The sequence below is a fragment of the Eutrigla gurnardus genome (genome assembly GCF_963514095.1).
Source record: "Eutrigla gurnardus genome assembly, chromosome: 6".
NCBI classification, from domain to species: Eukaryota; Metazoa; Chordata; class Actinopteri; order Perciformes; family Triglidae; genus Eutrigla; species Eutrigla gurnardus.
The window spans coordinates 19,773,723-19,790,707 of record NC_139920.1 but is presented as its reverse complement, the minus strand read 5'-3'; the positions used below and the strand labels follow the sequence as shown (position 1 = coordinate 19,790,707).

Here is a 16,985-nt window from a genome sequence, read left to right as displayed (position 1 = left end):
TTTATGTTTATTAAATACAGTGACGTAAAAACAATGCTCGTTTTATTTTATCTAGCAGCAGTTTTTTCAATACAGATTACAATATGGAGTCAGCTGTCTTCTTCAAAGGCTCACGTCAATCCAAACGCTTCAACGCGTCAACATTCAGATTCATGTTCCTTGGCTAACAGACAAGTGAACCAGCCTGAAACCCTTAGCGGGTCCTGCAGGCCAGAAAACAATCCCATGAGCCTCCACTGCTGCCACGTGACAGCTTCATTATTTAGATAAATCATAGACTCATAACGTCTTTTGACATTAATGTAACTCTTGTCACACCCAAATGTTTTAGAACCAACCTTTATTTATACATTATAATACATTATTATTTATATTGCACAGCTGTCAAAAACACAACAGAAATATAACTCAAACTTCCAAATATCAAACACATGATGTATTGTGTCTCTTTGGAATAAAAAGGTATTTAAATCACCTGCTCTTCTCACTGGATTATTAAAGAAAATATTATATATGTACTTCTATCTATCTCACTTGTATTATTATGTATTATTTAAGTATAATAGAAAATAATAATTGGTTGGCCTTACACAGTACTTACATATAGTTATATATTAATAAATAAATACAAAAATAAATATTAATGTATACGTATAATCAAATTGATTAATTCCTCTACCAGCTCTATTAGACCAGCTACCAGACAGAACCAGTAGCAGCCTGTTCTACCAGCTCTATTAAACCAGCAATGAAAATATGGTGCCAAGTCACCAGAAACACCGGTTATAAACGGGACTGTAGGCAAATACATATAAAAAATTCTGCCTTTTCATTTTCTCCCGAAATCGAAAATGGTATTGAGTATTTGCCTGGCTATCAGTATCGACTTTCAAATTCTAGTATCATGACAACCCTAGTAGGGGTTTTAAACAAAAAAGAATCAAGAACTTCCTCAGGAACACAGTGTCAGACTGTTAATGCTCTTTGGACATATAACAAATAACAGGTGTACAACTCCACATGCCTGCTTAAGCCTACAATACTGGTAGGAATATGTCATAGCACATGCACATTTTCTTGTGTTCTTGCATTATTATGAATACATTTTTGGTTACCCAAAAAAAATGCGCTCCCCAGAAGAAAAATTCACCAGCCACAACTGGGTCGCGGACCCCTGTTAAAGTTCTCTGCCCTAGTTTAAAAATACTTTTATACTTGGATGACGTACTGGGAAATGTGTCACGCGTCATTAAAAAAAAAATGCGTACACTGATGTTAGACCCTTCAGTTTGTACTGTTTAAGATTAAATATTTAACTCAAGTCAATATTTGAGACTTAATCTGCATCCTCGATGACTGTTTGCCCAGAGGCCTTCTTCACTTCCCAGTTTGGACATCCTGGAATCCTTTCATGAGGGTGGAGGAGGTGAGGAAGAGTCATGAGGAGAGAGGAGTCAATGCAAAAGGTATTCAACTTTTAATGGATGTTCATTCAATACTACATCAGATACTCCGCTCCTTCACCGTATTCTTCCACGTTAAAGCCAGCAACACAGTGAAGTGTTGGCTTTTCAGCATCCAGCATTCACACCACAATTTATTAAAAAAAACCTGTATTGTGAGCTTGACTGGCCCCCTTGTGGGAGGAGAGGGGGCGGGGGGCATAAATGCTGTCTGACTTGTTACCTGGAGCGACAGGTGTCTCATCAGGTTTTTGGTGTGTGTCAGCTGATGTGCTTTACGTTGAAAACAACACAGTAGGTATTGGGATCGCCAGCCAACGCCATCATGGTCAGTCTGCTTCAAACGCAGTGCGTTGCCTCTCTGAGGAACTCCAGAATGACTTTAAGAGCCGCTGCTCTGGGCTTCAGTAAGAGAAACTACAGCAGCGACAGGACGCCTTCAACAGAGTATCTGCACCGAAGTCTTGTACCAACGATGCATTACCAGAAGAGTCTACCCAAGTAAGGAGCCACAAACACATTTTCACATTACAGTTGACTGACACATGTGAACGAGTAAATGAGTAATTTACCATCTGTAATAAGTTTAATACATGCTCATCTATTGTTCTGTAGACGTAAAGTGTGAATTCAGGTTATTTGGGGTTAGAAAGGGACGTTTTTTCAACATCTTCTCATCAACTACAAGAATGTTTCTTAGATGATCCAATAGGAATCGAGACACGTATGAAACTGTCGTATTTCAGCTTCTCAGTTTAACTACGTCTTTCAAAAGTAATCACAGAGATGTCTGAATTCATATTAGATCATCCAAGAAAGATTCATGTAGTCATTGAAAGATGTTGACCCAACGTCCCTTTCCAACCCCGAATAACCCTGAAAGGTGTGGTGGAGCTCAGGTATGGAGTATTAACAGTAATGACGTGCACTTTAACAAACGCGTCATTGTGTTACAGCTTATACAACAAGTACTTCTATAATATTATTATTATGTTTGAAAATATTAAAAGCTAAAAGTACAGAAATGGATTCCATGACTAATTCAGAGGATCTATTTACCCTTGCATGTGTGACCTAGTGAATGGTGTGGTTGGTGCAGATCCTGACTCGAGGGGAACTCAACACTCCCTGGGGATTTTCACTCCGACATATGTCCACTTTAAACCCTCAAGCTTATACTGAGACATGAGGGCTCTGACACACAGGTCCAAGTAAAGGATTACAGAGAGGTGGTATTTCAAATTGGACATTGACAGTTTGTTTGATTGGGGGGGGGGTAGTTCGGCCTCAGGGTAATTGCATAGAGAAAATACAGTTTGAGAGGAGAAGTCAGATGAATAAATTATAATAATGTCCAAATATACTAGCAGCGACAGAATGTTCCACCTCTGAGACCGCAACACAGGCCGTCACAGAGCTGCAAGAGAGGTGGAACGAGGCCAGCCGGCATATTTGGGAACGGAGCAAGGCGACTAGCTGGAAAAGACGGTGAAGTTGTGTAGACGTGCTAAGCAGGGCTGGGCTGGGACCAAAAATCGGCCCGGGCATTTTCAGCCAAGACCGGCCCACCAGGTATTGATGGAAAGACAATGAAGCCTATGATTGAAAACAAACTTTTTTGTGACAATGCTTGTACACTGTCAGGCATCGCCCCTTGGCTGTAATTGGTCCAGCCCAGAATCAATCATGACTAAGGGGCTGATCTACCAGTTTTGTGTACCAATAGCAGTGTTTCCCACAGGATTCTATCGTGTGGGCCTTGCGATCTTGTAGGGGGGTCCGGGGGCATGTCCCCCCGGGAGAACATTTTTAATAGATTTCATTTTAATGCATCAATTTTGGTGAATTTTGAGAACCAAAATATGACATCAATTACTGACCAATTTCTTACAAATTGCTGGTTCTGATCCAAATGTTGACATTGAGGAGTTTAAGCATTCAAGAAAAGATGAAAACAAAAATGACTAAAACACAGTGCTGAGCCTTCCAGGGTTCCCCAATTAGTTTTCACTGAGGGCCAAATTATCTGGTTTTTTTCATTGGCTCACTAAACATTGTTTTATGTGTAAATGTTATTATTGTTGCTGCTATTATTTGAAGTATTATTATTGTAATGATTAGTACTACTAGTAGTTGGTTCTAGTAGCAGATAGTAGTCATAGCCTGTGTTGAGGGACAGATAAAAAATGTACACTTGAAAGAAAACAAGTCTAATATCAGCGATTTATTTATTTGAATGCCGTTGAGAATATTTTTATCAACAACAAAAAACAACAGCTCTACAGCAAAATGGTGCACAAGAGGAAAACAATATTGTATAACAGTGGAGTTAATGGTTTTTGTTTGCAGCGTCTTGCTTTTGTCTTATATTTTGCAGACGGTCCCTGCGCACTCGCCCGGCTGCGCATATAGATCAATGTTCTCCGTTCAGCTTGGAAGACGGCTTATTTATGTAAAAAATCTGGGTTTTGGTCCTTGTAGCTCGTAGTCTACAATATGACGGTGGGAAAGAGGCATCATTTGTGTTTGAAAACGTTTCACTTCAGATTTATTGATCCCGAATCTGTGAATATATTTCCAGCTTTACAGAACTCTTTATTTCACCTTATGGCAGGTTATTGCATAGTGTCACTCGGTCCGCACGGGCCGGACACTTTGCTCTTGCGGGCCGGATTTGGCCCGCGGGCCGCTAATTGGGGATGGCTGCTTTATACTATTAGTTTATAATGACTATTATTATTATTAATATAAGTAGGTGACTTCCTCAGCCTTCCTTAATGTTTTGGTTTTGACATACACGCACGCACTGTCAAACTCGCGCAGCTAAGGGGGGTCAGCGCGGGGGACGTTGATGAACCAAACCAGCTGCGAGGATTTCACCTTATAATAAGCGCTGGCAAATGCCCGATATGCCCGATGGCAGACAGTCTAATTGCAAAATTTAAAATGAATTAAATTTAATTCATTTTCTTCTTTCTTCTTTCTTCTTCTTCCTTGGTGGTGAATAGACAGCAGACAATGTTGTTTGAGGTTCATTATCGCCACCGCATGGACATATTTTTCGTGCACCACTGCAATGCATTGTGGGTGATACACAGCTCTGAAGTGACCATCGTTGTTGACTCGATCACTCAGCCCTCAAGGGTCGATCTCACGGAGTTCACTTCAGCTGTTCAGAGAAATGGAACAGCCCTTATGATGGCGGCGGGGATTCCCCCGAGGGCAAGGGCTTAGGGCAAGTGAGCGAGGGCGACTCAAACTGTTTTTGAAACGCAGCCTGTGTGTTCCCTTTGTTTCATAGCACGCTTATCTATTGCTGTCACCTCACAACCGCTCTCTGAGAATCCAGTGAGTTCTTGGGTGCAGTCGAATAGTCTTTTTTGCTTAGGAAGGTTCCTAACTGAAGAAGTGACCCGGAAGTAAACAAGTGGCCGCCATGATAAGAGCCGTTCGAATTCTCTAAATGCAAAGGAAAGGAGCTCCAATGCTTCCTTTCAGAGCTCCTTTAGCATAGGATGCAACAGACCTTCCTATACAAAAGGAAAGGAGATTACGCCGACCCACAATTCTTTGCGAGAGCAACATTTAAAGTGCCGCACACCTCGGCCGTTCATGAAAACAAACAATATGCCTATTTGCATATTTAACAATTACTTTCAAGCAGACATATAGTAATTGGAATAGTGATGATAAATGTGTGTGGACAGTGATAATTGAATGGTATTTTTTTTATTTTTTTTTCAATCATGTTACAAACTTGACAAAAACGAAACTAAAACCACAAATGAAACGTAAATAAAGCAACCGGTCAATCAGGTAGGAGGAGCTGCTGGACTGAAGCCGGTCAGTGAACCAGCTGTTTATAAAACCAACATGTGGAGAAGTGGACGATGCGCTTTTTGTAGTCCATTATTGTAGTTTATCCAGCGCAGACGCACGTCAATCGCCGGTGCCGATCATCAGCTGTCAATCATCAGCGGCCGCGTTTTAATGACGTAGCTTAGTGAAAGTCCGGTCGGATTCTCTCAGCACCGCTGCCGTCTTTTCCTAAATCCTTTTGAGTTCTCCTATCGCCTTTCCTTAACCCCGTGACGTTTTCCCCAGAGGTCAAGGAATAGGAGTTAGGAATAGGAGTTAGGACCTTATTTTTTGACTATTCGACTGCACCCCTTGGGTTTTTTTTTGTTGGATCCCACCATTTTGTAAGTCCTGTTTTCTGTTGGTTATCTCGCTCCTTTTGTTGAATACTGTTTTTGCCTTTCCTTTTATTCAATCTCCATTTGGGTCCATGCCTCTTTACTCTGCAAGTGTAAGACAAGTGTAAAGCCCTGATTATGCTTCCGCGTAGTGATCACGCAATGGCCACGCAGTTGCTTGGAGACCGTGATGGTTCTGCGTTGGGTTTACGTGTCGAAATGCAATTCAATGCCACACCGGTAAAGGGCGCTATGTTTTTTGTAAAGACTGACCGAGACTCTTGACGTATATCGTCGTTAGCCTCGTTATAGCCTATTTGATTACTTTCCGGCTTTAAACATCCACTATTTTTCAGAACTTGGTGTTTTATTTCTTTGTGCAAAAGCGACAAGGTGCAAACAATAAAACGAGGTGAAAACAATCTCAAGACCATTGGCTGCTGTTAACTGAAAAAACTACAATGCCGTGACGCGAGTTTCACGCGAGAGTATGAAAAAGTTTCGCTGAGTTTTTATAAATAGGCTTGTTTCGAATCAAGCATGCGCATGCATTTGCCTCGCAAAACAAGGCATTCTGGGAAAAAAACGTCACAAATGCTGGTGATAACTTCCCTTTGCGACATGTCACATGACTTTAAAAACTTGCGGTATCTCCAGGGTACCTCCCTTCGCATGCTTTTCTCTGCAGATGGTCTGAAATAAGTGCGGACATAAGACACTCCCCTCAACGTTGCCCTAGTTGGTTAGAATTATCACGTGATATTTCCCACGTGAGAAAATTCCTCAGCCTCCGTCAACAACGGGACTTCAAATGCCTCGGCTCGAGTTCGTCAGCGACGAAGAAAGCCAGCGCCACTGGGCAGGCCATATTCTTTGTGCAAAGTCCGTGAAGTTTCCCCTGGCGCGATAGTTTTTGTTATGTATACAATTATTAATAAAGTTTAAATTAAAAAAAAAAAAAAAAAAAGTCTGTGAAGTGCACCTGTGTCCGACTTGACGTAGTGGGAACTTGCCGTGTTTATGACGAGTTCCGGTGGATCCTCTCAAGTCTCGTTCATGCATCGGCGCAAATGCATGCGATCCGAAATGCGCCCAATGCTTGTATTATCAGGTCAACACATTTTTATAAATGCTTTTATTAGGCTTGTTTCGAATCAAGCATGCGCATGCATTTGCCTCGCAAAACAAGGCATTCTGGGAAATAAAAACGTCACAAATGCTGGTGAAAACTTCCCTTTGCGACATGTCACATGACTTTAAAAACTCGCGGTATCTCCAGGGTACCTCCCTTCGCATGCTTTTCTCTGCAGATGGTCTGAAATAAGTGCGGACATAAGACACTCCCCTCAACGTTGCCCTAGTTGGTTAAAATTATCACGTGGTATTTCCCACGTGAGAAAATTCCTCAGCCTCCGTCAACAACGGGACTTCAAATGCCTCGGCTCGAGTTCATCAGCGACGAAGAAAGCCAGCGCCACTGGGCAGGCCATATTCTTTGTGCAAAGTCCGTGAAGTTTCCCCTGGCGCGATAGTTTTTGTTATGTATACAATTATTAATAAAGTTTAAATTAAAAAAAAAAAAAAAAAAGGTCCGTGAAGTGCACCTGTGTCCGACTTGACGTGGTGAGAACTTGGCGTGTTTATGACGAGTTCCGGCGGATCCTCTCAAGTCTCGTGCATGCATCGGCGCAAATGCATGCGATCCGAAACGCGCCCATTAGGCTTGTTCGGGATGGTCTTGGCTTGGCTTGACTTGACTTATCACGCCGACGAGAGCTGCAGGTGTCTGAGGGGGCGGGCTCTAAAAGAGACGGCAGCCAAACGCCGTCAAGTCGGACAACAAAGTCAACGTGACTATAGTGCTCAAGCGATAGAACACAGCAGCAAACCAAAGAGGATATGTTTTATATATATATATATATATATTACACACACACACACACACACATACATATATACATAAATAAATACATACACACACACACACACACGCAAGGCAACATGTGGAAGGCATTATTTTTTCCCAGTATATTTGTATTATCATTCTATGTTTGTATTAACCAGACCTCACATATAGACCTACTCACAACACAATGCACGGAACTTAAGATCAAGCCATGAGATCAATGCGACCAAAATAAAAAGTATCATTTCACCACAAGGTGGCCGCCGAGTGCGGACCTGAACACACGTCATTGAACTTTTAACCAATGAGAACCATTCCACTGTAGCGGAGGTGTGGACAAGCCAGTTGCAGCCACCGTGGACCGCGCTGCCAAGCGCCTCTTAAAAACTTGTTCCCGCGATGTTTTGGGTCACGTGATATTGTCGCGACCCTGTGACGTCTTTGCAGTCGGCTGCTAAGTCGGACACAATTCTAGCCATCATGCATCGCTTTCAACCCACAATACATCACGTTAGGTAGCGCGCTGCAGGCGGCGACATCAAGTCGAATTCGCCTATTAGGCTTGTTTGCAATCAAGCATGCGCATGCATTTGCCTCGCAAAACAAGGCATTCTGGGAAAAAAACGTCACAAATGCTGGTGATAACTTCCCTTTGCGACATGTCACATGACTTTAAAAACTTGCGGTATCTCCAGGGTACCTCCCTTCGCATGCTTTTCTCTGCAGATGGTCTGAAATAGGCTGCACGGTGGTGTAGTGGGTAGCACTCTCGCCTCACAGCAAGAGGGTCCTGGGTTCGATTCCCGGGTCGGCCCGGGTTCCTTCTGTGTGGAGTTTGCATGTTCTCCCCGTGTAAGTGTGGGTTCTCTCCGGGTTCTCCGGCTTCCTCCCACAGTCCAAAGACATGCAAGATGGGGATAGGTTCATTGGTGAAAATGCTCTAAATTGCCCGTAGGTGTGAATGTGAGCGTGAATGGTTGTCTGTCTCTACGTGTCAGCCCTGCGATAGACTGGCGTCCTGTCCAGGGTGTACCCTGCCTTCGCCCAAGGACAGCTGGGATTGGCTCCAGCCCCCCCGTGACCCTAAATACAGGATAAGCGGTAGAAAATGGATGGATGGATGGATGGTCTGAAATAAGTGCGGACATAAGACACTCCCCTCAACGTTGCCCTAGTTGGTTAGAATTATCACGTGGTATTTCCCACGTGAGAAAATTCCTCAGCCTCCGTCAACAACGGGACTTCAAATGCCTCGGCTCGAGTTCGTCAGCGACGAAGAAAGCCAGCGCCACTGGGCAGGCCATATTCTTTGTGCAAAGTCCGTGAAGTTTCCCCTGGCTCGACAGTTTTTGTTATGTATGGAATTATTAATAAAGTTTAAATAATAAAAAAAAAAAAAAAAGGTCCGTGAAGTGCACCTGTGTCCGACTTGACGTGGTGGGAACTTGGCGTGTTTATGACGAGTTCTGGCGGATCCTCTCAAGTCTCGTGCATGCATCGGCGCAAATGCATGCGATCCCAAACGCGCCCAGTATCTTTTTCTAACTTTTTCATACTCTCGCGTGAAACTCGCGTCACGGCATCGGCTGGGTAAACACGGAAGTGGCATCTACGCAGGGGTAGCATAGCAGCCGAGGATAGAAGCTATCAGGCAAGTGTTCTTTTAAATAAACTCCTGGTGTACTAACAAACTTTCAAATGCCTCGTTTTGTGAGTACAGACCCTATGTGTACTACTGCAGAAGTTTGGTAACATTACATGCATTATTAGTGGGGTAATTTACGAGATATACCCCCAGTACCATAGCGCTAGTACTAAGCCATTGAGCTGATAGCGGCTATCTTGACCAATGCTGACCATCGCTAAAAATGCTTCCGAGGGGGTATTTGGCTGGAAGTCATGGTGGAAATTAACTCGGGTGCATTTCACTCCAAACCATCACTTTAACACCTGCAAGTTGTTCACAGAAGAGCATGTTACCTCGGGTTACATCACTGGGGAAACCAAAAGAGCTGAAGAATTCATGATTTGTACAATTATACTTTGTTTAACTGTCCCCTCAATACACTCTGTTAAAATCTGTATAGATTTCAATGATTAAACAATGGAGGTAAAACTGTGGATTTATTGATAAAAAAACAAGTTTCAGCTAAAATATGAACCAGATCCGTTAAAATTGTCCCGGCTAAACGATGGTAAAAGTCCATTAACTACTTAAAACCTTCAACGTCCATGGTCCGTATAGACCGGGATGGCGGCTCATCTCCTTTCTGGCGTTTCCGCTCTCAAAACACGGCAATCCATCAATAGTGTCAAATATAAAAACAAATCATTACTTCTGCCCTGTGACATAAAGGCTACCCATACCAAAGCTGGCGGATACTCTCAGGAGGTATTTAGCTGCCCAGAAGCCTCTGTTGGATGATGACCAGTTCAGGTACGTTTTGTTGAAAGACAATCACTTTTTGACGATTTCATATTTGAACTTGCTTATCTATTCTCACTTAAATCTTATTTGGAACGATCTTGGTTGTGTATCCTTAGAACAACAGAGAAACTTGCACTAGATTTCCAGAACGGTGTGGGGAAGCAGCTGCAGGAGGAACTGGTAGCTCAGGACAAAAACAATAAGCACACAAGCTACAGCTCAGGTGAATCTGCCATTCTGATGATAACTACCCTGAATTTGAAAGCATCTCATATTTATACAATCACTAATGAATGTGGTTGAATAACTTCTTTTCTTTCAGGACCATGGTTTGACAAGTTCCTTTGTACTCGTGTCCCTTTGGTGTTAAACATAAACCCTGCTGTGACATTAAAGCCCGACCCTAAAACAGAGTACAATGACCAGCTTGTGCGGGCAACTAATGTGGTGTGTTCAGCAGTCCGCTTCATGAAAACACTACGAGCTGGATTTCTGGAGCCAGATGTTTTCCACCTCAACCCAGCAAAGAGTGACACAGATGGTTTCAAAAGGTTAATCCGCTGGGTCCCGTCCTCTCTGTCTTGGTATGGAGCTTACATGGTGAATGCTTCCCCCCTGGACATGTCTCAGTACTTTCGCCTCTTCAACTCAACTCGGATCCCTAAGATTGGGAGAGATGAGCTCTTCACAGAGGAGACAGCAAAACATCTCCTCGTAATGAGGAAAGGCAACATGTATGTGTTTGACGTTGTAGACAGAGATGGGAATATAGTGAAGCCTGCAGAGATTCAGTCCCATTTGAAGTACATTTTGTCCGACCCAAAGCCAGCAGCTGCCTTTCCTCTCGGGGTCCTGACGAGTGAGGACAGAGATGTGTGGGCCGGGCTGAGAGACAAACTGATAGCGGCTGGAAACGCAGAGGTTTTACGGATTGTTGACAGCGCCATCTTGTGTCTCTGTCTGGATGATGAAAGCATGAGGGATGAAAACCACCTCTACCACAACATGCTGCATGGCGACGGCTGCAACCGGTGGTTCGACAAGTCCTTCAATCTCATTCTGACCAAAGACGGACAGGCAGCCATCAATTTTGAACACTCCTGGGGCGACGGGAGAACTATCCTTAGATTTCAGAATGAGATCTTCAAAGATATGACGGAGCGGCCGCAGGTCCACCCAGGCTCGGCTGCTGCTGCTGTGGATTCAGCGTCTGCTGTGCACAGACTGCAGTTCAACCTGGACAGCGAGCTGGAGAGTGGCATCAAAAAAGCCAAGGACAACTTTGACTCAGCTGTATCAAAACTCAGCATTTACAACATGAGGTTTGAAAAAGGCAAGGCACAGTTAAAGAAGAACAAGTTGAGTCCAGATGCTATAGTCCAGCTGGCTTTTCAAATGGCTTTCCTGAGGCAGTATGGACAGACGGTACCCTCACATGAGGCCTGTAGCACTGCAGCGTTCAGACATGGCCGCACAGACAGCATCCGGCCAGCCACCATACACACACAACGATGTTCACACGCCTTTGTTCGCCAGCCAGGCAAACGCAGCGTGGAACAACTACAGGCCATGCTGACCGAGTGCTCTGAGTGTCATCGGCAGCTGATCAAGGAAGCTGCTATGGGTGTGTATATGACATGTCTACTTGCTTTTGAAGGATTACAATTATGATATTTGTGAAGTATTTAAAGTGTTGTCCTGTAGACACATATCTGAAAACATGCCCTGAAGGATTTTCATTACACTTTCACTGTAAGATATTCCTCCCGTTCCACCCTTTGGTCTTGCTGAACTCACCATTGCTTTTGTTTCTCACTAGGTCAAGGTTTTGAGTGTCACCTGTTTGCCCTGCAACACCTGGCCACTTCAAAGAACCAGGCTCTGCACAGCTTTTACACAGATCCAGCGTACGCTGCTACTGACGACATCATCATCGCCACCAGCACCATCACTAGTCCAGCAATGGTTTCCTGGGCCTTTGGCCCGGCGCAACCTGATGGTTTTGGTATTGCTTACGGTGTCCATGAAGACTGGATCGACTGCACTGTGTCAAGCTACCCGACTCGAAATGTCCATGAATTCCTGCAGTGTGTCCACAAGTCCTTACAGGATATTTTCACTGTTGTGGAAGGGAAGGCACTCAGCTAAGAAACAAGTGTTTGTCAACAAAATGTTTGCTTTAAGGAGCAGTGGTGAGTGCTATCATCATTCTCAGGTCTCAAATTGTTTATTTACTTCTGGTAATCATGAAGACAGTCATATTAATATGAATATTAAAACCACCAAAACAGTTAAAACAATGAGATTTATAGTGCTTAAATGTATTTTGTCATGCCGCGATGAGGTTTTTTCTTGTCTTGGTTTTTGTCTTGTGAACTTCCGGTTTTATTTTTAAAATCAAACTCTCATTTCAGGTCACTTGCCGTTCGACATGTTTCCCCGGTCTGATGTCATCCCTTATTCCTGATTGTTTCCACCTGTTCCCCTCTCCCTCATGTGTTTAATAGTCTGTGCCAGTGCGCCTTATTAAAATGTTGAAAAAAAAAAGATATTACTGTAATGGGAATTTTGGATGTTTGTACTTTATAATCAGAATATTTGTCAGGCTGACGCCATCCGCATCTCCTCATCTGACTGTTATGCTATGACGAAAATGAATGTCTGTTTGTAGATGATATGAACATGAGTGCCACATTGACATAAGATAATTTCAGGACTATGACGCCTGTGTTCTGTAAATCTTGACCTTGCCTGTACATCTTGTCTTTGTAAGATAGGACATGATCCGTCCTTTGGTTCCTCCTCCTTAAAAGGGAGACTGTTGTTGGACTCAGGGTCGTTCCTGCTGAGTCTGAACCTTTGTATCAGAAGGCAGGGGTGAACCTCCTCTGCAGATTAGAATACTTAGTGGAATAAACCTCGGAGAGAAAGCAGATCCTGGTTGTTGATCTTTATTGGGCAGATTCATTTTTCCACAACATTTCCAAAATCAAAAGTGAAAAAAGGAACAGTTATCCCACATTATTCACTGTAAAAATCAAATCAAAAATCAATGATTGATTGTTGTTCCCAGAAGTCACCTGTCCAGGGTGTACCCTACAAAGTTGTCATTCATCTGACAGCATCAGTGTAATTTCCTCCAGTGTGATCAGAGTGAGGATGTTAAATGTTACACATTTAGTCTGAGTCCCAGTCAAGCATCAGTTCTACATCTGATTGAGAGGATCCACCTGGTGTGTGTGTGTGTGTGTGTGTGTGTGTGTGTGTGTGTGTGTGTGTGTGTGTGTGTGTGTGTGTGTGTGTGTGTGTGTGTCTTTGTAGGCTTGTTGGGTCTCTTTGTAGTCATAATGTGTAGAAGTAAATGGGAAGATAGAGTGCATGTAAACAAACTGCAAAACAAAATGTTGATATGAAAAATTAGCTCCCACAACCTATTTTCTATCAGTATGTTGTTATATATTTACTTATATATTTATCAGTATATATTATATATTTACTTATATCGTATCAGTTTATATTATTTACTTATTTTGTATCAGTATATATTATATATTTTTCAATATTTTCAGTATCAATATATATTTTGTATTTAAATATGTTTTAACAATAAATATTATATTTTTACTTGTATTTTATCAGTATCTATTATATATTTATTATATATTATATATTTACTTATTTTGTATTAGTATACATTATATATTGACTCATATTATTTTTCATCTACCAGTATCTATATTCTCCTCCCTACTTGTCTCACAGTTTTCTAACAAAGGGCCCTTGTTTTGTAGACCAGTTGTAGTCGGGGCACAGCCCACCTGCGCCACGCCGACGGGGTGTGTCCGCCTGGACTTTGCAAGTTTCGTGAATGGTGCAGTCGGGCGCAGGCACGCCTCCCGTCACTCCTACCCCCGCAAGTGGGAAAGAGGGAGGAGAAAAGGCGTGAGGAGGAGACGAGGAGGAGACAAGGCGTGGAGTGGGATTAATACAGCCGATTCAGATCTTCACCAATCAAATAAGCTCCTCTCCTCAACTTTAATGCGCCAGGCGAGGTTCAGTGCAAGTTTTCGTCACTTGACAACCAATGACAGTAGGCACATTTTAGGCATGTGTGTCTATCACAAAACAGGGTCAGGGCGCACAGCAGTAGACATAATGGTGGCGAGAACCCGGTGCCTGCACGAGCCGGCCGGGCCATTCATCATCATCATCACCGTCATCATCATCTGCGCTCCACAGCTGCACCGGATTCCCCGTCCAACACCAGAATGGCGGGACACTGGGACCTCACGGGCCGCTCAGACCAGCTGCAGCCCCAACTCCGGTTCCAGCTCGTGGCAAAGTTGCGCGTTTCGCCACTGATAACAGGCTGCCGAGGAGCGAGACCAGGCACGTGGTGCTGTATTTTTTTTTTTAAAGATTTTTTCAGGCATAGACACATTTTATTAGCAGTGGATGGATATGAAAAACAGGAGAGAGAGAGGGAGATGTTTTGGTCCTCGAGGTCCAAAGTCCACTATCTTTATATTTTATTTTTAACACTTTACTATTCAAAAAATCTTTACTCTTACTTCATTATTTCTTATACTTTTTCTGTATTTTTTTTGTTTTTTTTTGTGCTGATTCCTCTTTGCTGCTGTAATACTGTAAATGTCCCCAGGGAATTATAAAGGATTATCTTATCAAATCTTATTTAATGTTATTTTATTTTAAGCTTGTGTTTAGTGCCGAATAAAATGGACTGTCTTTCCCAGATGTAAAGACAGTTTGTTGTCAATCAACCAATCCCTTACCAGAGACAATTCTCTAAAGAGTTTCCTGTATAACTCTAGTATCTTTACCGGATACTAATAAGGTAGAGTCATCTGCATAAAGCTTGTGTATGCTATGTATCTAGTTATCGTGAACATTAGTTAGCCAACTAGCTAGCTATACTAATAAGGTAGAGTCATCTGCATAAAGCTTGTGTATGCTATGTATCTAGTTATCGTGAACATTAGTTAGCCAACTAGCTAGCTATACTAATAAGGTAGAGTCATCTGCATAAAGCTTGTGTATGCTATGTATCTAGTTATCTTGAACATTAGTTAGCCAACTAGCTAGCTATACTAATAAGGTAGAGTCATCTGCATAAAGCTTGTGTATGCTATGTATCTAGTTATCTTGAACATTAGTTAGCCAACTAGCTAGCTAGGTAGCTAACCCCTGTTGAAGATCTCTGCTTGTTTAAAAAGACTTAAAGCCATGTGATGCTGTCATGTGATCATAAGATCACATAAGATGCACTCTGCTGGCCAAAGGACCACATGACAATATATGAGGAATGGATGGTCCATTTTAAGTGAGGCATCAACTAAAATCTGATTTTTTTTCCTTTACACAATGATCGACAATTTTGCAAATCCTAAAGTATGAGCTCATAAATGTGCTTTTTAAATGGCATACATTCTATTTGAGATTCACATTGAAAAGCCTATTTGATACTACCTGAACCTAAAGTGTATTATAATTATTTTCTTTGTGTGAAAAGGGAAATGTAATGTGAAATTACAGGTGTTTTTGCTTGCATTTTGAATGATGGTGAACCTTGGCGTTAAATCGGATTCAATGAGGCAACTTTTATACTTGGATGACGTACAGGGACAAAAACATTTGTTTTTATAATTTAATTTAATGGTGGTTATGCTTATGTAACCTGAATGTGTGTCCTTCTCTCATAAAAGAGATATGCTTACAGTTCAGAATGATTTCAGATCTACACAGATTCAAGCTCTATGATCTACTAGATTCGATAAGGAGATTGGCGGTAGCAAACTCTGTAGGAGAGTACATATAACTCCAACCCACACAACACACTGGACCACAGATTTATGAGCAAGATAATTACTGTTATATCAGTATTCTGCTCAGTTCCATTTACCCCTTTTCTCATGTACATTATCTCTCCCCAAAAGTAGGAATATTTGTCATATAAATAACTCAAATATACCACAAAATAACTTCAATACTCAAATTGGATACAAGAAAAAAACAAAATGTGTCAATACCCTCAAAAATTAGGGAATGTAAATTTTGCTGTAGAAAAATAATAAATGTGGTTCTCCCTTGGATTAGTTGTTGGTCTTACTGGGTTGAACCCTTTTTACTTCAATTGTCCCTTTGTTGCCAACCTTCATTTTCCTTTTGATCTCAGTTTAGTTATTATTTTCTCTTGGGTGCAAGAACAACAAACAACCTGAGTCTCGGGTGAAAAAAAGTTCTCAAAGAAAATGAATAAGGTTGTTCTCAGATGGGTTTCCTTTGGTTTGGGTTCCTACTACCCTCCCAGGACAGCAAACATCCACCGATTGACGTCACAACGTGTAGAAGGCCACAACAGTGGTGAAATCCTAGACCACGACGGAATTGTCCCTAAAGAACACACAAGTATGCAGGACCATAAGACTATCATAATATTTATTGGTTTAAAATAAAAATCAAGTTTGCATCCTCACTACTTAGACATACGCACAAATGAAATAGTTCACTTTTTAACACATGAGGTGAACATATGAAATGCATTGGATGGACGTCCCTGCACATATCTAGCTTTAATTACATGGAATAAAACTTGTGCCGCTTAAACATGAAACATAACAGTGCATCCTAACGCACTGAATGTAACACATTAAATATAACATTCTCTGCATCAATCACAGTCGGAGCGACAGACAGCTTTGTGAGCATGTTCATAACTTCCCAATCATGTGCAAACCAGAGAAAAATGTGCTTAGTGGCAGCATGAAGGTTTTTCCTTTCCGTCCCTCACATGATGCACAGGTAGATAAGCCCCGAATTTTAATTAACCGACGGAGATTAAATATTTACCTCAAGTCAATATTTGAGACTTCAATTGGATCCTCGATGACTCCTCGATTGCCCAGAGGCCTTCTTCACTTCCCAGTTTGGACACCCTGGAATCCTTTCATGAGGGTGGAGGAGGTGAGGAAGAG

General features: G+C 42.2%; 1 protein-coding gene across 1 annotated transcript; it reads left to right on the top strand.

The window, feature by feature from the left end:
• Positions 1–1,788: 1,788 nt before the first annotated feature.
• Positions 1,789–12,515, top strand: LOC311015083 (carnitine O-palmitoyltransferase 2, mitochondrial-like; the record flags this gene model as incomplete). The annotated part of the gene is made up of 5 exons (XM_084012137.1): positions 1,789–1,964; positions 9,922–10,002; positions 10,110–10,216; positions 10,316–11,617; positions 11,813–12,515. 5 exons carry the CDS (start codon positions 1,789–1,791, stop codon positions 12,139–12,141), a joined length of 1,995 nt encoding a protein of 664 aa, XP_083868263.1. The 3' UTR covers positions 12,142–12,515.
• Positions 12,516–16,985: the final 4,470 nt, after the last annotated feature.